The sequence below is a fragment of the Loxodonta africana genome, chromosome 4 (assembly GCF_030014295.1).
Source record: "Loxodonta africana isolate mLoxAfr1 chromosome 4, mLoxAfr1.hap2, whole genome shotgun sequence".
Taxonomy (NCBI): Eukaryota; Metazoa; Chordata; class Mammalia; order Proboscidea; family Elephantidae; genus Loxodonta; species Loxodonta africana.
The window spans coordinates 140,280,171-140,304,937 of record NC_087345.1 but is presented as its reverse complement, the minus strand read 5'-3'; the positions used below and the strand labels follow the sequence as shown (position 1 = coordinate 140,304,937).

The 24,767-nt window shown below is 44.2% G+C and overlaps 1 protein-coding gene across 2 annotated transcripts in view; it reads right to left on the bottom strand.

Annotated features, from left to right (window-relative positions):
- Nucleotides 1–24,767, bottom strand: part of WNT5B (Wnt family member 5B) — a 136,734-nt gene that overhangs the window by 12,241 nt on the left and 99,726 nt on the right. The window contains exons 1-4 of one of the 2 annotated variants that reach the window (XM_023548993.2): nucleotides 8,633–8,992; nucleotides 7,270–7,418; nucleotides 5,728–5,975; nucleotides 229–521 (exon numbers count right to left, since the gene is read on the bottom strand). In XM_023548993.2, coding sequence (XP_023404761.2) covers nucleotides 229–521; nucleotides 5,728–5,975; nucleotides 7,270–7,418; nucleotides 8,633–8,905 — 963 coding nt within the window. In that variant the 5' untranslated portion in view covers nucleotides 8,906–8,992. Of the gene's footprint in view, nucleotides 1–228; nucleotides 522–5,727; nucleotides 5,976–7,269; nucleotides 7,419–8,632; nucleotides 8,993–24,767 lie in introns of those variants that run through there. The other variant, XM_003410617.4, reaches the window with a different exon arrangement.

Genomic DNA, 24,767 nt, shown 5'->3' with positions numbered 1-24,767 from the left:
ATAAATCAGGTTAAAAAAATAACGATCACCTGTGTCCGTTGGGAAATGGGGCATTTTGAAATGGATTAGTTCAATATGCGGGCATCTAGGTCAGGTAATTATGTAAGAAGCTCCACGGTCAGATTAACTTCCTTCCTCGGTGGCCAGGCCACAAGGTCACAGCTCAGCTCAGGAGCAGCCCAGTTGTCCTACAGTGTGTGTGGAGGTGAGGGCTGAGGTCCATCTTACCCTCCGGCCCGCCTCATTGTTCTGCAGGTTCATGAGCACTCGTCCTTGCTCCTCTGATCCCTTGGCAAAGTTCTTCTCCCGCTCCCGGGCGTCCACAAACTCCTTAGCAAAGCGGTAGCCGTACTCCACATTGTCCCCACAGCCACCCCACAGCCAGTCCCGGGGAAGGTCCTTGGGCCGCGTTGTCCGGCTGCAGCCGCAGGTAGAAAGCTCCCCCTCGCGGCAAGCCCGACTGATAGCATTGACCACCCCCGCAGCACTCACTGCATAGGTGAAGGCAGTCTCTCGGCTACCTGCAGGAGAAACAAGAGAGGTGGTGAAGGAGGTCAACTCTCCTCTTCTGGCCAGGCCCTTCCTTCTCCCTGCCCCCTCCCAACCCTTACACCACAGCCTCTGCTGCGGGCTCCCAGTGATGGGAAACAATGTTAGGAGGGAGCACTTCCCACTTCCCATAGCTCTAATGTTTCGAAACTTCTCTTTATAATGAGCTGGAATTTGCCTGCTGGTTACTTCTGCCTATTGGGCCTAGCTCTGCCCTGTGACTCCCAGAATAAAATGACTCCCCCAAGTCTTGGCCTACACTAAGATTCATTCCAAAGAAGTTTCCGTGACCAGTGATCCCTAAGAGGTAGACCTAAATGGAGGGGAGAGTGGGCATTAAAGAATTTATGGAACATATGGGACCAACAGAATGAGATTGAGTCAAGAAACAATGGGATCAATAGTAGGACTCTGTATCCTAAGCAAAAATTTCTTCCTCCCAGATGCAATTTCTCACCACTCTATGAGCCACACGTCTGTCTCTTTTATTGCTACCATTATCTAGCTAGACAGAGGCAGAGACCAAGAGTAGAACGTGAACTAGAAAGTACAATGTTCAAAATAACCCCAGCTGTCCCCTTTTCTCCTCCATAGGGTCCACACTGCCCCCTGACTTGAGAGCACTGGGGAATCACGTCAGCGGTACCTACAATTTCGGACACTAAGCTTGGTCCCTGTAAATATCCAGATACTTTTCCAGTAGAAAATCTAAACTACTTTCCTCCTCATTGCTAAACTGAATCACTTAAAAACTCACATATGTTCTACTTTAATAAACATTTTTTTTAAATAATACTCATTAGTCATCAGATGAATGCAATCAAAACCACAATGAGATACCACTTCACACCCACTAGGATGTCTGTAATCAAAAGACAGATACTAACAAGTCGGTGAGAATGTGGAGAAATTGGAACCCTCACACATTGCTGCTGGGAATGAAAATGATGCAGCTGCTTTAGACAGCAGTCTGGCAGTTCCTCACAAAGTTACACAGAGTTGCCATATGACCCAGCAGTTCTACTCCTAGACATACACCCAAGAGAAATGAAAATACACATCCACGCAACAACTTGTACACGATGTTCACGACAGCATTATTCATGACAGCCAAAAAGTGGAAATAACCTAAATGTCCATCAACTTACGAATAGGTAGACAAAATATGGTGTGTCAGACAATGGGATATTACCTGGCCATAAAAAGGAATGAAGTACTGATAAATATTACCACGTGGATGAACCTTGAAAATATTTTGCTAAGTGAAAGAAGTCGGAAACAAAAGGCCTCATGTTGTATGATTCTGTTATATGAAATGTCCAGAATAGGCAAATCCATAAAGACAGAAAGTAGATTTAGTGGTTGCAAGGGACTGGGGCAAGGGAGGAATGGGGGGTGACTGCTAACGAGTATGAGGTTTCCTTTTGGGGTGATGAAAATGTTCTAGATTTAGATGGTGATGGTTGCACAACCTTGTGAACATACACAAAACCACTTAACTGTACACTTTAAAAAGGTGTGTTGTATGGTACATGAGTTACATCTCAATAAAGCTGTTATAACACTCATACAGACTCAGATATGAGGGAAGGGAATGGTTCTTAGTAGAATACTAGGATTCAGTCCTGATCTTAGAGACTAAGCCAGGTGGAATCTTCAGCTTTCCATTTCCTCCTCTCCTGACTCTCCACGGTTGGAGTAAACTCAACCCAGTGCTGTTGAGTCGATTCTGACTCATAGCGACCCTTTAGGACAGAGTAGAACTGCCCCACAGAGTTTCCAAGGAGCGCCTGGCCAATGGTCGGAGTAGGCACCCCATAGTCCTGTCTTGGCAGGTGGAGAGGGAAGCAGTCTGCAATCAACTAATAGGTCTAGAGTGATCTCCCACTTTGGCCTATTTCTTGATTATCTAGGCAGGACACAGAGAAGTTTGCAACCAGACCACACTGGGTGAGTCAGTTTTTCTCAATTAACCTGGCGTCAGCTTCTGGTCAGTTGTGGGATAGGAACAGCCCAAGAAAAACCCAGATGATGGCAGGAAGTTACACTCATGATTCAGCCATCAGGACTGACATTTGCGTCAGTACCCAAATACAGCCAGAGACCAGGGAGTGAGCGGTCTGGGGGAACCAGACTATGACAATGAGCACCCAGGACGATAAGACGGCCAAAGAGGCACTGAAGGAGAAAGGTCTGGGCCCCAATTTGAGGGATTCATCCCTGGGAAGTCTTCCTAAAATGCAACCTCAACCCCCTGACATGGCATCTTGGAGCAGGAAGGAGCCTTTGAAGCTACAGCCCAGATCTACGTTCCATCCACTGTAAACATTCTTTTTACAATATTCCTCAGAGAAGCTGGCTGGGTTTTCAAGGCAACCCATTCCTTTTTTTTTCTTTTGGGACTCTAATCACCAGAACACTCTTTCTTATATTAAGTTGAAATATGCCTCCTATAACTTCTGCCTGGTGGAGCTACGCTGTCTAATCCCTTTCCATTTGACAGCCCTTCAGTGTTTGAAAACTAGTATGCCTTCTATGTTTTCACTTTTTCAAGCTACATATGTCTGATTGCTTCTACCATTCTTCGGCAAACAAGCTTTTCAGAGCTGAATCACCTCTCAGAATTGGCCCCAGGTTCTCAACACGCCCTGTAAAATAATGTGCCTGCTGCTGACCATAACACACCAGACACGATGTGCTCTGACAGCTCTAGCCCATCATGATGACTTGGGACTCCGATCTGTCCTCCGGTGTATTAGCTGTCTCACACAGGCACTGTCTCTGCCTCTTTTGGTTAGGCGCATCACCATGTGCTGAGCGTGGGTGGCTCTGCCTGGATGTGGCATCAGTTGCATCCCCTGGTAAGCTCAGGGTACTAGTAGTTGTTTTTGTTTTTTTAATTTACTGGTACTTTTTTAGTAAAAGTACTAGTGCTACCCTTAGCAAGCGAGAGATAACCAGGGCCTTCGGGATGGATAAGCGATGTGGGGGGCTTATCCATACGTGAAACAATTCAGAGTTGAAATTCAAACCATCTCAAAGGTAAAGGCTAATAAACCAGGGTTTTTTTTTTATGAAGCCCCTAGAGAGGCCTTGAATCTGCCTCCACAAGGAGGACAAGAAGACAGTACAACCATATCATGCCCTCTGCATTCCCAGAACTATAACTACCAGGAAGGTGCCTCCATGCTCCCACCCTGGGCAGAAGCTCCCTGAAGTGCCAATGGCTCCCTCCAAGCTGCTCTGCTGCCCTCTGGTGGCTGACTTTTGCAGCCGCTTCAAGGAGAAAAGGAGTCTTTTGGAAGTCATATACAAGACGGCAGTGAGAAGACTCACCAGGAGCTACTCTAGGCCCAGGGGGAGGCATGGAGAGCAGCTTCCCAGGTAGCATTAGCCTGCAGGGAAGTTAATAAAAAAGGAGCGGTAAAAATAAGGCAAATATATGGGTTCCATTTTGTAACAGAGTAGGACTGACATGTCTGCTTTCACAAGTCACTCCACATACCAATCTGAACCCAGTGGAGAAGCATCTACTCCGCCAACCCCTTTACTTCCTAAGGGCAAGCCTTGCTTTTTGGCCTTTTCTCAAACAAGATAACACACGAAAAGGTTCCAGCCAATGTCAGTTAAAAACCAGCTGCCGTGTAGTAGACCCCGACTCATGGTGGCCAGAATAGAACTGTGCTCCACAGGGTTTTCGGTGACAGATTTGTTCAGAAGTAGATTGCCAGATCTTTCTTCTGAGGTGCCTCTGGATGGACTCAACCTCCAACCTTTCGGTCAGCAGCCAAGCTGGTTAACCATTTGCACCACCCAGGGGTTCTCAGGCATATATTAGGTTCCCAATATAGGTCAGTCCCCTTGAATCAATTAGAGACTGCCCTTTCTCTATACCTGGGTCATCGTCACTTTCTTACCCAAAACAGGTCTGGAGAGTAAGACTAAGACTTTCATCCAAAAGAAGGGATTTCAGTGGGTTTAAGAAGACTTTAGATAAATTATGAACAATCCCACTTAACCCACATGTCCATTCTTTTGGGAAAGTGGCCCAATAAGGCCGTCACAGGAACTCAAGCTCTTTTATGCACTTTGAGTGGATATTCAAGGGACCAAGAGAGCAACAAGGTTCAAAATGTACTCCCCGCCACCCCCCCGCCCCCATTCCTTACTTCTCAATATGGGGTGGGGAGGTAGGGGAAAGACTTCTAGAATAAATGGCTAAGAGTGGGGTGGAAGCAGGAGAGGACTTCCAAGTATCCGTCATAACGAGGAGCACAGAACCTCTAACTCCCTTTCACGCTAAAATCACTCTTTGGGGGAAGCCCCAGCCTCAGGTAACTCCTGAATGTTGTTACCTTTTGAGGGGAAGCTGTTCTGGGAGAATGTGAGACAGGACAAACACAGTGTTCTAACACCTTCCTTTTATGGCCCTGAGGATAAGACCCAGTAAAATAGGGCCGGATTTCTCAATTTCTTGCCAGGGAGGGGAGGACTGCATTTCAAAAGGACCTAAAACAATTAGACCCCAGATCACACCTCCATCTAAGCAATAGGGTAGCCAAAGAACCCTAGACCAGCAGTGGGAGAGGGAAGGACAGGAATCCAGGAAGGGAGGGCCCTCTCATCTTTCTTCTTTAGTCTGCCCCCTTCCCCCACTTTCGCATACATCCCCTTTCATATGAAAAGGCCAGGACTGGATCTGGGTCGGGTTAATGACAGCTATCATCAATTTGGCCCAAAGTTTCGCCCTCTCTCAAGGGTCCAAGTGAAAGAGGCAAAAAGCCGAACAGACATTCAGGGTTGCGATTTTCGGTTCCCTAGCCAAGGCTCTCAAAGACGGCCGTTGTTGTACTAAGAGACAAAAGGCAGTGGTGGTGGGCGGGTTTCCTAATCCACTAACTCAACTCAGATGTTCTGACCCCTTCCCGGAGTGAGTCACAGACAGCCTGACCCAGGGCAAAGCTGGAAAACAGAGGGCTAGAGGAACACCAAGATGTGTGGTTAATACATTACCGGAGACACCTCTTTTTTTATGTGTGTCTCTCTCTCTTCTTGCCCACTGCTTCCAAGCCTGTCATAACAGCGCATGCTCTTTCATGCACTTTTAGTTGATGCTGGGCCAATCCTGGCAGACGAGCACAGCTCCTTCGGCCAAGCCCTGTTCTGGTAGCCTCTTACCTATTTGCATGACTCTCCCAAACACGGAAGTGTTGTCCACGGTGCTGCAGTTCCACCGCCTCTGCCGAAACTGGTACTGGCACTCCTTGATGCCTGTCTTGGCTCCCTCCCCTATGTAGGCCATGTGCTCCTGGTATAATTGGCACAGTTTTCTCTGGCCAGGGGAGAGTCCAGGAAGCTGGCTACACACAGGCTGGGCACCAATGATGAACATCTCGGGTCTCTGCACCGGGTTCATAGCTAGTGACCTACAGCAGTGATCCAGAGAGGGAGGAAAAGGCCAACGGGTGAGCAGCAGGAAGTCATTCATGCCACACATGCATCAAGTGCTTTCTGTGTTCAAGGCTTGGGGAGAAAGAGGAACACACATGACACGTGAGATGCCAAGAGCTTAGGGCAGACTTGAGCTTCTAGATCCACAGTGATCAGATAGGGAAAGATCTTACAGCTGGGGAGAAAAGGAAAGCTTTTATGATGAGATGGCCAGAATATGAATTGGGTCTTGAAGGATGGAGGGGGCGAGTGGAGAAGGAGACAGGGAAAGCAGGCTATTCATTTGAGGCAGAGGGCAAAAAGCACCAAGCCTCAACAGGAAGCATATGACTTATCCAAGGGGCAGGAGGAATTAGCTCTGTTTGGCCCAAGTGCAGGGTATGTGATAAAAAGCAATTAAGTTCCTTTAAACAGAAATCCCCTTATGCCTTTAAAATAGAGTCCAATTTACATATATCACAATATATTCTACATGTTTTCACTTCCATGTCTCACTCCACACATCTCCAAACGCTCTTTATCTGCTCAGGGGATCTCCCTTTTGCTCCTCATCTACCAGATGTAATAAAGTCTTAACTTAGATGAGAGTGCTGTAGATTTGTCATCTGAGTAAAAATGTGAGCAGAGCATAGACCATGCAAAAGAGATGGTGATCGCCTGCCATTTCCATGCTGACTTGACAATGACAAAGTCTTAAAAACATGCAGGAAAGCCACATGTGATCTGCAAAGCTCTCATCTGCTCTTAAGACTTTTAAAACAGTCATTCTACTCTTCCTGCCCCACTCCCCCCTCCCCTCCAAAGAAAGATATCAATATTCGTATTGATCCAATAGCAACAAGAGAGCTACTTCTAACAGTTCAGGAAAGGAGAGCTGAGAAAAGGATCAGAGAAAAATGAATTCCTAGTCTTTTATCTTTGGGGGTATCCCTTAACCCCTGAGAGAGAGAAAAAGAGCCTTCTCGTTTCCTGGGATAAAAAAGGGCCCTTAGTATTCCTAGAGGAAACCCTGGTGGCACAGTGGTTAAGAGCTACAGCTGCTAACCTAAAGGTCAGCAGTTCAAATCCACCAGGCATTCCCCGGAAACCCTATGGGGCAGTTCTACTCTATCCTCTAGGGTTGCTACAAGTCAAAACAGACTCAACAGCAATGGATAATGGTAATGGGGTAGTATTCCTAGAAATAAAGGAACGAACGATCACATCTCAATTACCAAAACAGGGAGGCCTTAGGTTGGAGAAGTAGGACTTGAGCTCCCTCTCACTCACCACCAGGAGTTGGCTTCTGCAAGAAGCTGCGCCCAGCTGGACAGCAGAGCAGCTGTGAAGAGCAGCAGCAGGCCAGGCATCGTTGGCCTCACCCCTCTCCAGTGCCCTGGGAAGACCCTGGGGACCGACAGCTTCCAAGATGGGGCTCCCTAGAGAAAGCAGAAATGAAGGGAGAATCAATGTGGAAATACAACAGATAAAGGAAGACCAGGAAAAAGGGGTGGGGTGGGGGCAAGTACAAAGGATAAGCTCCGGGGTAGATCTGAGGTCAAGTTCTGGTACTCCCGATGGAATCCAGCCTCTTTCCAACCTCCATCTCTTTTGCTTATCCTCTCACCACAGAGTTTTTATGCCTCTTACCCAAAGCTGTGGGCACCCTTCTCAGGAGCCAATCCCAAGGGAAGCAATGAGATGAAAAACCAGAAAAAAATAATGAAAGCAAATCATCTCAAGAGCAGAGTGTGCTCTATGCAGTATTTTAGGAAGACGCTTTGGCTGTTGCAAAGCACACCTGTCCTTCTTCTAGAACATCCAAAGAGATGGGGAGGACCATCCCATCCACCCCTCCCTTTACCACTCACGCCAGCCCAGAGATTTTCTTCTCTGACATCAGGCTTTCCTTTGTCAGGTTAAAAAACAATTAGTAAATTAGAATTATCTACACCTAAATAGGAGTCTTCCCTTTCAATCTGTACCGTTTTCACTCTCACCAAGTTTCCTAAATCCCAACCTTGTTTATTCTTCGCTAAACAAGGGATAATAGCAGTAGTAGTAAAACAAAGGCTTTTCATTTTGCAAGGCAATTTCTCTGAGAAATGCGAGAGCCATACGGGGAACTGCTGGCGCCTAAAGCTTTGGGGGCTGAGGTGCTGTCTTCCTAGGTGGCCTGGTCCCCTCCTGTGCACTCTGTGGTCCTCTTGGGCCCCCACGAACACCTTTCCCAGCAGCAGTGGGGACATGGCCAGCTCCTGGTCTGCATCTCTTGCGTAAAATGTCTGTGCTGTGGACACATCCTTCAGAAGCAACAACCCCTCCCTTGCAGCATGAGAGCTTCCCACGTTTCCCTTTCACTTTTTGTAACTAATGTCCGTGCTCCCCACAAACACCTTTCCTTGAGCCCTTGAAAAACAAACATCCAGAAAGTCCACGCTTGTGGATCATAGAGCAAGTCTGTAAACACACGCCCCTTCCACTCACACCCACCTTGTTTCTCCCTTAGTGTCCATCTAGGGCGTGACCCCACATCCCCAATGAGCCTTCTTCCAACGACCCCTTAACACCTCCAACTTTACACACACAAACACTCTCCCACGCACACGCGTGCTGAGCTGCACTCCCCCCCCCCCCCCCGCCACCAGCTCACCGTGCTGGTCCCGCAGTTCTGGGTCTCCAGGCTCTCCGGGAGGGGGTGGCAGGTGCTTTGGGTCATAAGCCTAGGAGATATGTTTGTCCTGGGGCCACCAAAAGAAGAAGGTGGCCTGAGCAGGATCCAGAGAAGCTGGGACACAGCCTTTTCCCCACCCCCTTTTGGTTTTTCTTCTCGAGGTCTCAGCTGGGGCGGGGGTACCAACAGGCAGGTGTGTGGGGCCAGCAGGGGGCAGATCAAAGAAGAAACTTGCTCCTTCCCCTTTGTCATGCAGAGTCAGCTCGGAAATGATCCGGTCTCTATCCCGGAGGACTAACAGCTCCCCACACCCTACTTTCCTACAGACCTCTCCTCCTCTAAAGGATGCCCCCTCCCCCTCGACCCTCTACCCCCCAATAAATCCTCCCCCATCCCTCAGGGCAGGAGGTCTGTGAATGCACCGACTGGAACCGAGAGAGATGGAGCAGAGATAGGGCTGGCACCAGAAGCTAATGGCTTTATGGAGGGGAGGGGACCAGGTCCAGAGTAGTGAGGATGAGAGAAAAGCTTCAAAGAGCTTCCTTGTCCAAACATCCTCAACTCCACCTACCAGGCCTTCGTAGGGACTGAAGAGTCCCTTTAAGCCTCCTCCCTCCTGCTTCCCCAACCCCCTTCTCCCCCTACCGCACCCTCCTAAACTACATCACCATTCCCGCCACCATGCCTCCCCAAACACCCTATGCCCCGGCTGGCATATATCCTCACACATTGCCACCACCAGATAGCCAAGTTCTTTCTCCCAACTGGTGACACTTCTTATCCCCTTGCTGCCACCCTCACACCAGTGTCTCTCACCTGTGTCACACCCTTTCATCAGGCTCCTGTTAAATCTTTCTGCTCCTACAAGTCCTAGGTCCAAGCGAGGCCACGATGGGGGGCCGCCATTCCCGAGCCAAGGACAGGAGTCAGTGCCTGCTAACGGTCACTGTGGCTTTGACTTCCCAGTGACAGGCTGAAAGGCGGGCTAAAGCCAAACTCGCCAAGAGCTGCTAATCCCGCCCCTCGTCGCCTTATAAACATAAATGGAGACAGGAATCACTCCCAGCAACTGTTCCCACCACTCTATTGTTTCCACCAAACTCTCAGCTCATTAAAAAATTTTTAAAAATACGAAAGAAAGAAAGGAAAAGACTTTAACATGTGTGGTGGCTTCTCTCTTTGCTTCCAGATGTGTGGTACCTGAAACTGAACACTCCCCAACAACCCCTTCATCTTCTTCCCTGCTGCCCTCTTGCCTGGCAGACAGATGTGTGCCTCTGCTGTGAGTGGGAACAGAGCCTGAAGCTGGCAGCTGTTTGCCCTCTCCGACATTCTTTGCTTTCCTTGCACGGGGGTGGGAGGAGAGAGGAGCTCTGAGAAAGGCAGCCAAAGAGGTAAATGTTAGCAATCGGTTTAATTAGCATGGGCAGCATGGGAACTTCTTACCTCAACCCAACTGGGGAGGAAGGAAGTGGTGTGGGAGTGATGGTTTGGTCTTGATGAGCAGGACTCATCTAAAGCCCTACTTATGGGTCCCTAGTGAGTTTTACAGCAGGACTCAACCAGGGGAGGCTCTCCTTTGTGTAGAAGGAAAGATCTAGTAAATACTCAAAAGGCAGGGAGAGAGAATTCCTGCTGCCGCCATTGCAATAGCTACAGATTTCCTCGGAGAACTGAACAGTTTCCCTTCCTAAGAGAGGCAACTGTCATTTCAAATACACCTAACACAGTATTGAAGTAGGAGAGAATCCAGGGTCTCTATTCTCTAGTAGTAACCGGGATGGGGGAGTGGGGAGGAGGGGAGAAGGGGAGGAGACTGTGGTAGAGAGGGCCAAGATACAAAATCCTCAATCAAGACCCTTCCAGAAAGCCCAAATCAGCTGGTCAGACATCTGCTCTGCCCTACTTCTTCATTCATGTATTCATTCATTCAATAAATGCATTCATCAAATATGCACTGAGTGCCTATTATGTGCCAGGCTGTTTTCTAAGTGCCAGGAATATGACAGTGAACAAATAAATGCATACTATGTTAAAAACCAAAACGAAACCCACTGCCATTAAGTACATTCCGACTCATAGCGGTGGAACTGCTCCATAGGGTTTCCAAGGCTACGCATCTTTAAGGAGGCAGACTGCCACATCTTTCTCCTTTGGAGTGGCTGGTGGGTTCGAACCACCAAGCTTTCAGTTAGCAGCTGAGTACTTTAACCACTGCACCACCAGGGATCCTCATACTGTGTTAGGTCCTGTGAATACTATGAGTTAAAATAAGTTAAAATAAGGCAGGGAGAAGAATACAGAATGATAAAAAGTGATGGTTTATATTATATCTTTTGAGGAAGGCCATTCTCTGAACAGCTGGCCACCCCTCTCCTAACCACCATGTAGATAGGATGGTAGCAGGGGTGTAACCTTGCTGCATATCCCCAACTCCTCTGTACTGAGACTGCACCATCCAATTTTATAGTCACAATCATCCAGTCTAGTTGAGTCAATTCCGACTCATGGCGACTTCATGTGTGTCAGAGTAAAACTGCTCCATAGGGCTTTCAATGGCTAATTTTTTCAGAAGTAGATCGCCAGCCCTGAAGGACCAAATTACTGGGCTAAGGGTTGTGGGAACCATGGCTTTGGGGAACATCTAGCTCAAATGGCATAACATAGTTTATAAAGAAAATGTTCTACATTCTACTTTGGTGAGCAGCCATCTAAGATACTCCACTGATCTCACCTCGTCTGGAGCAAGGGAAAATGAAGAAAACCAAAGGCACAAGGAAAAGATTAGTCCAAAGGACTAATGGACCACAAGTACCACAGCCTCCACCAGACTGGGTCGAGCACAACTATATGGTACCGGGCTACCAGCACCGACTACTCTGACAGGGATCAAAATAGAGGGTCCTGAACAGGGCTGGACAAAAAACGTAGAACAAAATTCCAACTCAAACACACACACAAAGACTAGACTTACCGGTCTGACAGACTGGAGAAACCCCCAGAGTGTGGCCCCGACACTTTTATAGCTCAGTAATGAAGTAACCCCTGAGGTTCACCCTCCAACCAAGGATTAGACAGGTTCTGAAAACAAAACAAGACTGAATGGATACACCAGGCCAGGGGCAAGGACGAGAAGGCAAGAGGGGACAGGAATGCGGGTAATGGGGAATCCAAAGTCAAGAAGGGGAGAGTGTTGACATGTCGTGAGGTTGGCAACCAATGCCACAAAACAATATGTATATTGTTTGTTTAATGAGAAACTAGTTTGCTCTGTAAACCTTCATCTAAAGTTCAATAAAAAAAAAAAAAGAAGAAGAAGAAGTAGATCACCAGGCCTTCCAAGATACCTCTGGGTGAACTAGAACCTCCAACCTTTTAGTTAGCAGTCAAGCACCTCAACTGTGCACCACCAAAGGACTCCAGGGGGCGTGTATTTGAAAATAGAAATTCCAAGTTACCTCCCTTTTTCTGGTTGGACTCAGTCACCAATTTTCATTCCCTTAACAGATCCAGCCCAGAATTAAGAGACCACAAGAGAGACACACAGAGAGAGAGAAAGCAGAGAGACCTCAAGGAACTCTGCCCTTTAAGGGGTATCTCTGTGCTTTTCACAAACACTTCAGAGAGTGGCCCTCAGATGAAAACCGTAACCGAAAGGGCAAGGGGCTGATTTCAGGTCATTAACCACCCCTGGATGTCTAGGACTGAGTTCCCCCAGAGCATGGGAACTCAAGCAACAAGTCATGGGAAATGGCATCACAATCCCATACCTGCCCCCTTCCCCTAGACAGGAACCCTGACACCTAGAAACCTACCCAGAAATAACAAAGAGCTTGGTTGGATTGTGAGCCTTTTCAAGGCTGCCACTGGCTAATTCTTATGTTGTGACCCGATGGGGAGCTACTGAATGCGTAATTTAAAAATACATTTGCAATTTTATTAACATTCCTGGCATAACAAGGTAGAAAATCTTAGATCTTAGCAGCCTTTGGAAAGGGAATGCCTCTCTTTATGAACCAATCCCTGGATGCACTGCTACTGAAGGATCTGCATGCTCTTCAATGATTTCCACGGGGCAGGGGCGGGTTGAGAGGGGAGCAGACAATACAGAGCTGCAGTCTTCTGCATTCTCCGCCTGTGTAGAGAAGGACTCTTTCTGGGCCTCAACACACTTGATAGACACCTCCTAAAATGTACGTCTGGCTCAGTCATTTCCTTCCCCATTTCCAACTAAGTGCATCCTCTCCATCTATCTGAATATCAGAGCAGTTCTTTGTGGTCTAACCTACAACAGCACACGGCTACAACATGAGTTTTCCTAAAACACTAATTTTAAAGGATAATATCCCTCTGTTTGAAAAGTTACAGTGGTTCTCAGTTCTTTAACCATTTTAACCTTCCCAACCTGGCCTCATTCTACCTTCATTCTTTTCCTGAATTTCCAATATTGGGTCTCTTTTCTAATCTCCTACTCTTAGAACAAGCCTTGCTCTTCTCCACCCCAAATGACATTCCAATCCTTTTTCCAGGGATACATTCTCCACTGCTCTCCAGCAATCCAAATCTTTAACTCCTTTCAAGTCCACACTCAAGATTCACTTCCTCCATGAAATTGTCCTTGATTAATCCAACCTCATGAAAATCTTTCCATTTACTTGTGATTTCCTTACTGTTTATGAATACATGTATACAGTCTACACCACCCTAACCCACACACGCTGCCTTCGAACATGTTTTTCAAGCAATGTGTATGTTTCTTACTTTCCCAGTAGATCAAAGGTTTCCTGAAGTTACAAAACATTTCTATTTCTTCCGCATGCCCCATTGTGCCTAGTACAGTTTTATTTAAACCTGTTGCAGCCAAGTCAATTCCAACTCATAGTAACCTCGTGTGTATCAGAGTAGAACTACACTCCATAGGGTTCTCAATGGCTGATTTCCAGAATTAGATCTCCAGACCTTCTTCCTAGCCTCCTCTGGATGGACTTGAACCTCCAACCTTCCAGTTAGTAGCCAAGTCTGTTAATCATCTGTACCACCCAGGGACTCCATAGTTTTATTTGGGCAATAATAAATGATTCTTAGTCAATAACCAGTAATATTAGCTAACATTTATTGAGCACCTACTACATGCACTACACTGTACATGCATTTTTCTCATTTGATTTTCACTTAAATCCTACATGGTGGTGTTATTGGATGCCATCGAGTCTATTTTTGATTCATAGTGACTCCATGGGACAGAGTAGAACTGCCCTCATAGGCTTTTCTAGACTTTAATCTGTATGAGAGCAAATCAACAGGTCTTTTCTCCCAAAAAGCTGCTGGGTAGGTTTGAAACACCAATCTTTCACTTAGCAGCTGAGAGCTTAACCACTGCACCACCAAGGCTCCATGCAAAATCCTGTGTACTATATGCTATTATTATCCTCACTTTGAATACAAGGAAACTGAAGTAAAGTGGTTAAGTACCTTGCTCATACAGCTATTGAATGGTAGATCCTGGTATGGAAATCAGATTTTCCACACAGGTAAATATATTGCTTGGTACTCCCTCCTTGTCACAGGAACATAACGCCTTCTCTGCTTTACCCATGTTCTCTCATTACTAAACAACAGTTCTCTTCACCATCACCTATTACTAAGGCTGAGTGTAGTAAGACTGCCAAAGAAACAATATCCTGATTATAAGAAGTTAACACAAAAAGCAGTGTTTGTCAAAAACACGCCAATTGCAAAGTTACTAGTACTAAACAAAAACAAAAACACACCCAAAAAAGCCTTGTGCATGTGGTGGGGGAGCCAGACTTTTCCCCCAACCAAAATGATATACAGATTGAGAATAGGCAAGACTGCCTAAAGCTGGAGGAATCAAAACAATACAATGTTTTAAAAGAGCTGGTGTTTATGTTGGGATGGAAAAGACAAACCCAGGCCAAGAGATGTTGTTGTTAGGCTGTTAGGTGCCATCAAGTCAACTCTGACTCATAGCGGCCCTATGTACAACAGAACAAAACACTGCCAGGTCCTTCACCATCCTCATTATCACTGCTATGTTTGAGCCCACTGTTGCAGCCACTGTGTCAATCCATCTGGTTGAGGGTCTTCCTCTTTTTGCTGACCTTCTACTTTAGCAAGCATGATGTCCTTTTCCAGGGAATGGTCCCTCCTGGATAACATGTCCAAAGTATGAGATGAAGTCTCACCATCCTTGCTTCTAAGCAGCATTCTGGCTGTACTCCTTCCAAGACAGATTTGTTGGTTCTTCTGGCAGTCCATGGTATATTCAATATTCTTTACCAACACCATAATTCAAAGGCATCAATTCTTCTTTGGTCTTCCTTATTCCTTGTTCAGATTTCACATGCATATGAGGCAACTGAAAACACCATGGCTTGGGTCAGGTGCGCCTTAGTCCTTAAAGTGACATCTTAACTTTTCAACACTTTAAAGAGGTCTTTTGCAGCAGATTTGCCTAGTACAATGCATCATTTGAGTTCTTGACTGCTGCTCCCGTGGTCATTGAGTGTGGATCCAAGTAAAATGAAATCCTTGACAACGTCAATCTTTTCTCCGTTTATCATGATGCTTGCTTATTGGTCCAGTTGTGAGGATTTTTGTTTTCTTTATGTTGAGGTGCAATCCATACTGAAGGCTGTGGTCTTTGATCTTCATTAGTAAGTGCTTCAAGTCCTCTTCACTTTCGGCAAGCAAGGTTGTGTCATCTGCATATCACGGGTTGTTAATGAGTCTTCCTCCAGTCCTGATGCCTCATTCTTCTTCATACAGTCCTGCTTCTTGGATTATTTGCTCAGCATACAGATTGAATAACTATGGTGAAAGGATACAACCCTGACACACACCTTTCTCGCTTCTTGGTCTAAGGATATGTTCCTCATGAGCACAATTAAGTGTTCTGGAATTCCCATGCTTTGCAATGTTATCCATAATTTGCTCTGGTCCACACAGTCGAATGCCTTTGCATAGTCAATAAAACACAGGTAAACATCTTTCTGGTATTCTCTGCTTTCGGCCAGGATCCATCTGACATCAGCAGTGATATCCCTCATCCCACGTCCTCTTCTAAATCCAGCTTGAATTTCTGGCAGTTCCCTGTCGATGTACTGCTGCAGTTACTTTTGAATGATCTTCAGCAAAATTTTATTGGTGTGTGATAGTGATGATATAGTTTGATAATTTCCACATTCTGTTGGATCTCCTTTCTTTGGAATGGGTACAAATATCAATCTTTTACAGTCAGTTAGCCAGGTAGCTGCCTCCCATATTTCTTGGCATAAACTAGTGAGCACTTCCAGTGCTCCATCCGTTGGTTGAAACATCTCAATTGGTATTCCGTCAATTCCTGGAGACATTTTTTTTCACCAATGCCTTCAGTGCAGGTTGGACCTCTTCCTTCAGTACCACTGATTTTTGATCATATGCTATCTCCTGAAATGGCTGAACATCGACCAATTACTTTTGGTACAGTAACTCTGTGTATTCCATCTTCTTTTGATGCATCCTGTGTCTTTTAGTATTTTCCCTGTAGAATCCTTCAATATTGCAACTCGAGAATTGAATTTTTTCCAGTTATTTCAGCTTGAGAAATGCCAAGCGTGTTCTTCCCTTTTGGTTTTCTATTTTCTTTGCACATGTCATCAAAATACTTTACTTTGTCTTCTCGAGTTGCCCTTTGAAATCTTCTGTTCGCCTCTTTTACTTCGTTTCTTCTTTTTGTTTTAGCTACTCAATGTTCAAGAGCAACTTTCAGAATCTCTTCTGACATCCATTTTGGTCTTTTCTTTCTTTCCTGTCTTTTTAATGGCCTCTTGCTTTCTTCATGTATGATGTCCTTCCACAATTCATCCGGTCTTCTGTCATTAGTATTCAATGAATCAAATCTATTCTTGAGATGGTCTCTAAATTCAGGTGGAATATATTCAAGGTCATACTTTGGCTCTCATGGACTTGTGATTTTCTTCAACTTCAACTTGCATATGAGCAATTGATGGTCTGTTCCAGAGTCTGCCCCTGGCCTTGTTCTGACTGATGATATTGAGCTTTTCCATTGTCTCTTTTCACGGATGTAGTTGATTTGATTCCTGAGTATTCCACCTGGTGAGGTCCATGTGGATAGTTACCGTTTATATTGTTGAAAATAGGTATTTGCAATGAAAAAGTCGTTGGTCTTGCAAAATTCTATCATGCAATCTCCAGCATCGTTTCTATCACCAAAGCCATATTTTCCAACTACGAATCCTTCTTCATTTCCAACTTTTGCATTCCAATCACTAGTAATTATCAGTGCATCTTGATTGCACGTTTGATCAATATCAGACTGCAGAAGTTGGTAAAAATGTTCAATTTCTTCATCTTTGGCCTTAGTGTTTGGTACGTAAATTTGAATAGTCACATTAACTGGTGTTTCTTGTAGGCATAAGGATGTTATCCTGTCACCGACAGCATTATACTTCAGGATAGATCTTGAAATGTTCTCTTTGACAATGAACGTGACACGATTCCTTTTCAATTTGTCATTCCCGGCCTAGCTGACCATATGATTATCTGATTCAAAATGGCCAATACCAGTCCATTTCAGCTCACTAAGGCCTAGGACATCGAACTTTATGCATTTCATTTTATTTTTGACAACTTCCAATTCTCCTAGATTCAAAAGGCCAGGAGATGATAGTCTGGGAAGATGGGCCCTGGCATAGTGTGAGGGGCTTGTGGGAGACAGTGGCAGAGGGGAGGGTGCAGAGTGGTTACGTAAAGAAATGAAAGGTTTTGGGAGAAAGGAGAAAGACATTTTAATCAATCTTAAAACAGGGGAACTGACTGACCAAGGAGCTAGAGAAGACTCTACTTTGATAGCATAATATTGTGCATATTATCTTTCAATGAATACAGCTACCACAGAGCTCTTTTTTTTTATTGTGGGAAAATACATATAATAAAAAATTTATCATTTTAACCATTTTTAAGTATAAGTTTCAGTGGCATTAATTACATTCACAGTGTTGTGCAACAATTATCACGACTTTCAAAAGTTTTTCATCACCCCACATAGAAACTCTATACTCATTAGGCAATAAATCCTTATTCCTCCCTTCCCCTGGCCCCTGGTAACCTCTAATTTACCTTATGCCCCTATGAATTTGCCTAGTCTAGATCTTTCATGTAAGTGGGATCATAATAATAATAATAATAATCCTTTTGCATCTGGCTCTTTTCACTCAGCATAATGTTTTCAAGGTTCATCCATGTTGTAGCATGTATCAGAACTTGGTTCCTTTTTATGGCTGAATATTCCATTGTATGGATATAGCCCATTTTGTTTATCCATTTATCTGCTGATGGACAGTTGGGTTGTTTACACCTTTGGCTACTATGAATAATGTGAGTAATGATATGTGGAATTTTTTTTTTAGTTTTATTGTGCTGTAGGTGAACGTTTACAGTGCAAATTGATTTCTCATTCAAAAATTTATACACAAATTGTTTTGTGACACTGGTTGCATTCCTTGCAATGTGGCAGCACTCTCCCCTTTTCCTCCAGGGTTCCCTGTGTTCATTTGTCCAATTTTCCTGTCCCTTCCTGCCTTCTCATCTTGCTTTGGGAAGGAGTTACCTATTGGGTCTTGTATATTTGATTGAACTAAGAAGCATATTCCTCAAGTAAGTTATTGTTTGTTTTATAGGCCTGTCTAATCTTTGGCTAAAAGATGAACTTCAAGAGTGGTTTCAGTTCTGAGTTAGTAGGGTATCTGGGGGCCATAGTCTTGGGGGTTCCTCCAGTCTCTCTAAGACCAGTAAGTCTAGTCTTTTTTTGTGAATTTGAATTTTGTTCTACATTTTTCTCCTGCCCTGTCTGGGACCCTCTATAGTGATCCCTGTCACAGCATAGGTGGTGATAGCCAGGCACCATCTAGTTCTGGGCTCAGACTGGTGGAGGCTGTGGTTCATGTGGTCCTTTAGTCCTTTAGGCTAATATTTTCCTTGTGTCTTTGGTTTGGAACTCTTTTTAAAACTAAAATTTGACCATGTGACTTCTCTGTTTAAAATTCTTCAAAGATTTCCTATCTCCTGAAGGATGAAGTAAAAACTCCTCACCACATTATATAAGGGCTTCCAAAATCTGACTCTTTCCATCCCCTTCTGTTTTTCCCTTTGTGCTCCAGAAACCTCAAACTACTTATACTTCTTCACCCAATCCCCATGCTGTTTCTCCCCTTTGTGCCTTTGCCCATGCCCTTCCTATAAACGATCCTTTACAAGATCATTTTCCCCTTACCCTTTGCATAGCAGGGTCATCCATCCTTGAGGTCACACATTCAAAGTCGCATTCCCTGACCATCCTACCCAAAGAAGGCTCCCACCTCCATTATTCTCAGTTCTGGCTTCCTACATAGCATTTAAAATAATTTCTCACAGCATTTACTATAACTTGGAATCATTTGGTGGGCTTATCTGTTCATTTGTGTTTTCGTTTATTTCCTCATAGGCACCAGGAGTTCAGAAAATGGTCCTATTCACCATTTTCTCCCCAGTAGTTAGAATAGTGCCCAAGGGTACCTAATAGGTGCTAGACAAATATTTGTTGACTGCAAGAAGAGTGAAGCTCTTGCTTCCATACAGAGGGACCTCTTTTGGCTCTCAGGGAAGGGGCTAGCCTCTCACCAAGGTTAGCCTCTCTTTTTGGCCAAGAGAATCAATCTTTTTGGCTTCTGGATGGCCCAGCTCATTCGCCAGTGAAGAACTGCTTCTATTGGTATATCCCCTTCTTTGACAGTCTACTGAAAGTTGCTGAGATTTTGAGATTCCAGGTCCCAGCCTTTTCTCTTATCTTTTCCTTAAAGACGCAAGGAACATTCAGCTTCTAAGAGTAAAGTACTACGTTGCTCACTATAAGGTACTGTGAGAAAAATCTATTGTTCCTTAAGGTGCTTCTGTCTAGTTAGGGGAAACAGGAAAAACTTACTCTAAAAGGCAGGACACAAGAAGTGCCAGAGGACCCAGGGGGACGAACGTACTCAGGGAGTTGGATTCAAGCAGGACCTTGAAGAAGGTGTAGGCTTTAAATAGGAAGAAGAGAGCAGAAGGGTTTCAGCAGATCTAACGCGTCTGGTCAAAGACAGAAAATTGCAAGTTGCTTGGAAATTGGAAGGGTAGGAGAGGTACTGTATTGAATTCGGGTTGAGCATTCAATACCAAACACCAAGGAAAAATCCCATGATGACAGGCTTCTAGTTTCGGAGGCCAATACTACAAGAGCAAGGCTAAAAACTTAGGGGATAAGTCAACCTGGGCGTTGCCCTTCTGACCATCAAATAATGGTTGAGTGAGTGAATTTTCCTAAAGAGCCAAGAAGCATAAAAGTTAAGATGCTGATTTATTATGCCCTTTTCCTCCCAATCCTACTTGTCCTCCTCGTCCTTCAATTCTCTTCATGGATCCAGGTATGAAACCTCGGTGTCCTTCTTTTCCTCTTGAAAACCCTAGAGAGCACAGTTCTACTTTGAAACACATGGGGTTGCCATTAGTCAGAATTGACTCAACGGCAGGTCCTTTTTTTTTTTTTTTTTTTAATTAGTTTCCTAGGGTTGCTGTAACAAAATAATTCAAACTGGGTGGATTATAAGAACAGAAATTTCAACTAGATGGTGCCCAGCTACCACCACCAACCGCTCTGACCAGTATCACAATAAAAGGTCTCCGTTAGAGTAGGAAAAAAAAATGTAGAATAAAATTCAAATTCATAAAAAGAGACTAGATTTACTGGTCTGAGAGAGACTGGAGGAGCCCCTGAGATTATAGCCCTTGGATACCCTTCTATCTTGGAATTGAAGCCATTCCCAAAGATCACCTTTCAACCAAATAATAGACAGGCCTATAAATAAACAATAACACGTGTGAGGAAAGCGTTCCTTAGAACATTCACCTGCATGAGACCAAAAGGACAACATCTGCCCAAAAGCAAAGATGAGAAGGCAGGAAGGGGCAGGAAAGCCAGGTGAATGGAAATGGGGAACTCAAGGTAGTAATATGGAGAGTGCTGACACATTGTGTGGATTGCAAATGATGTCATGGCACAATCTGTGTATGAACCATTGAATGGGAAACTAATTCGCTCTGTAAAACTTCACCTAAAATACACACAAAAAGAGAACAGAAATGTATTGTCTCACAGTTCTGGAGGACAGAAGTCTAAATCAGCATTCAGCCAGGACTTGTTTCCTCCAAATTCTCCAGGGGAAGATCCTTCCTTGCCTCTCCAGCCCCAGGCATTCCTTGGCTTGTGGATGCAACTTCACGTGACATTCCTTTATCTCTCCTCTTTTATAAGGACACCACTCAGACTGGATTAGTACTCACTTTACTCCAGTATGACCTCATGTTAATCTAACTGATATACATGTTCAAAGTACCTATTTCCAAACAAGGTCACCTTCATGGGTACCAAGGGTTAGGACATCAACATACCTTTTGGGATGCAATTTCAATCCACAATAACTCCTCTGCCTCCTTTAGCCTCTGTGTCAAATCAACTGCCATAATATTTCTTGAATTTATTCCCTACTCTTCATTCCATACTCGGAGCTACTATGAGAGCCTCGTAACCACCCTCTTTTCTCTTCAACAAATCCTAAGTGTCTTATGTCCCATTCCTATCTGATTTAGGAGATAAAATTGGAGCCATTATTCCTTGTCCTTGAGTATAAAGAATGTGACCTAGACGGAGCTGGACTCACAATGACACATCAGCTGGGCCCTGAGACCCTTTATAGCCCCTAGCTATAAAGGCAATACCTAGGAAAATCTTTGGGCCCTGGTGGTGAAGTGGTTAAGCAGTTTGGCTGCTAACCAAAAGGTCAGCAGTTTGAATCCACCAGTTGCTCCTTGGAAACCCTATGGGGCAGTTCTACTCTGTCCTATAGGGTCGCTATGAGTCCCAATCTACTCCATAGCAACTGGTTTGGTTGGGGTTTTAGGACAATCTTGGAAAACATCTTTTAGGGAAACTTTCACAAAAACAAATCATAAACAGAGCACAAAAGACCCACATACTTTCTACTCCTATCTTTTGCTATTAGCATTTAGTAAGTAGTAAGATTTGTTGGATCAGTGAAGACCCTCTTGACTGTCTTTACTGAAATCTGTACCAATGATTATTAAGAAAGACAATCCGAAATGTAGAATCATGGTGATTTGGCAATTTACAGCCAATCTGTGAAAAGGTGAAGCTTTCAATGATTTTACCCTGAAACTCTATGGGGCAGTTCTACTCTGTCCTATAGGGTCGCTATGTAGCCAGAATAGACTGGACGGCATTGGGTTTTTGGGGGGTAATGTTAATATATACTGATGATTCTGTAACATTCTGACAGACACAGCTCTGGCAGCATGACCGTTTTCCACTTTCACTTATTCTGTAACATCTCTTGGATTTGGGCAAACATGGCTCTGGCAGCTTGCTTGTCCGTTTCTTACTTTTGCTGCTTTGAACATATGCCGAATAAAACCTTTTTTTTTTGCTTTACTATAACTTTGTGGTCATTTTACCTAGAACATATCTGATTCAATGAATTCCTTCCATACTCAGTCCTCTAATTTCCAAGGTAACAGCCATTTACCAGGGTTCTCAAAGGTTGGTCCCAGGAGTAACAGTATAAGCATCACTTGTTAGAAATACAAATTCTAAACCCCACCCTAAAACCGAAAAACCCTTGCCATCAAGTCCAACTCATAGCGAACCTATCAGACAGAGTAGAACTGCCCCATAGAGTTTCCAAGGACAGCCTGGCGGATTTTGAACTGTCGACCTTTTGGTTAGCAGCTGTAGCTCTTAACCACTACGCCACTAGGATTTCCAAACCCACCCTAGATCTACGGAATCTGAAACTGGGGGTGGGGCCCAGTAATCTGTTTTAGAAAGCCCTGGAAGTAAGTTTGATGCCCACTAAAACTTGCGAACCACTGTCATAAATCCATCCGTAGTAATATACAATGAATGAAAGCATTAAGTCATTCAAGTAACACATGTGTACTTTAATGGCAAATTTCCTCATGTAAATGCCTTAAACCAGTTGTTCCTAACCTGGGGGCAAAGGACCTCTAGGGCCACAGAACCAGGAACCTGAAAACACATATGCAAACCAAGTACTGTCTCTAGAATGAATAAATATTCTATTTTGATTCTGTATTTCTACTCTGATAGTCACATGTATGTAAAAAAAAAAAAATGTATGTAGACCTTTGTAATTAACGATATACTAATTCATTTAAAAATGTTACTGAAAATTGACAGTGGTGATGGTTGTGCAACTTCGTGAATATAATAAAAATCACTGAATTGTACACTTTAAAATGAGTGGATTGTACAGTATGTGAATTATATCTCAATAAAGTTATTATATTAAAACAAAAAGCGTTTCTGATGACCCAGCTATTCACTGCCCTAGAGAAATCTGCCTATGTGTGCATCAGGATACACGTCAAGAATAGCAGCACTGCTAATGGCCTCAAAGCAGAAACAACACAAATGTCTATCACCAATGGAATGGATGGAACAACTGTGGGTTTTTTTTTTATTTATTGTGCTTTAAGTGAAAGTTTACAGATCAAGTTAGTTTCTTATACAAAAATTTATACACACATTTTTATGTGACCCTAGTTGCTCTCCCTATAATGTGACAGCACACTCTCCCTTTCCACCCCGGATTTCCTGTGTCCATTCAACCAGCTCCTGTCCCTTTCTGCCTTCTCATCCCACTGCCGGACAGGAGCCGCCTAATTAGTCTCCTGTATCTACTTTTTTTTTTTTTTATCTACTAGAAATAAGAAGCACATTTTTCACAAGTATCATTTTATGTCTTAGAGTCCAGTCTAACCTTTGAAGAATTGGCTTCAGGAATGATTTTAGTTCTGGGTTAACAGAGGATCAGGGAGGCCATGTCTTCCAGAGTTCCTCCAGTCTCAGTTAGATCATTAATCTGGTCTTTTTACATGAATTTGAGTTCTGCACCACAGTTTTCTCCTGCTCTGTCAGGGACTCTCTGTTGTGTTCCTTGTCAGGGTGGTCATGGTGGTAGCCAGGCGCCACCTAGTTCTTCTGGTCTCAGGCTGATGGAGTCTCTGGTTTATGTGGCTGTTTGTCTCTTGGGCTAAAATTTTCCTTATATCTTTGGTGTTACATTCTTCTTTGCTACAGGTAGGTTGGGTCCAACTGATGGCCGCTCGAAAGCTTCTAAAACCCTAGATGCCACTCACCAACATGAGATGCAGAACATTTTCTTAATAAACTTTGTTATGTCAGTTGACCTAGATGTCCCCCGAAACCATGGTCCCCCAACCCCTGCCCCTGCTACTCTGTCTCTGCAAGTGTTCGGTTGTGCTCAGGAAGCTTCCTAGCTTTTGGTTTAGTCAAGTTGTGCTGACTTGCCCTGTATTGTGTGAAGTTCTTGTTGACTATCTAATTAGTGAATTCTCCCTACCCCGCCCCCCGTAGCCATCAAAGAATGTTTTCTTCTGAGTTTAAAACCTTTTCTTGAGTTCTTATAATAGTGCTCTCATACAATATTTGTCCTTTTGCAACTGACTAATTTCACTCAGCATAATGCCTTCCAGATTCCTCCATGTTATGAGATGTTCATGGATTCATCATTGTTCTTTATCGTTGTGTGGTATTCCACTGTGTGAATATACCATAATTTGTTTATCCATTTGTCCGTTGATGGGCACCTAGGTTGTTTCCATCTTTTTTGGTATTGTGAACAGTGCTGCAGTGAACACGGTGTGCACATATCTATTCATGTGACGGCTCTTATTTCTCTAGGATATATTGCAAGAAGTGGGATTGCTGGATCATATGGTAGTTCTATTTCTAGCTTTTGAAGGAAGCACCAAATCGATCTCCAAAGTGATTGTACTATTTTACATTCCCACCAGCAGTGTGTAAGTGTTCCAGTTTCTCTCCACAACCTCTCCAACATTTATTATTTTGTTTTTTGAATTAATGCTAGCTTTTTTGGGGTGAGGTGGTATCTCACTGTAGTTTGATTTGCATTTCTCTAACGGCTAATGATCATGAGCATTTCCTCATATATCTGTTAGC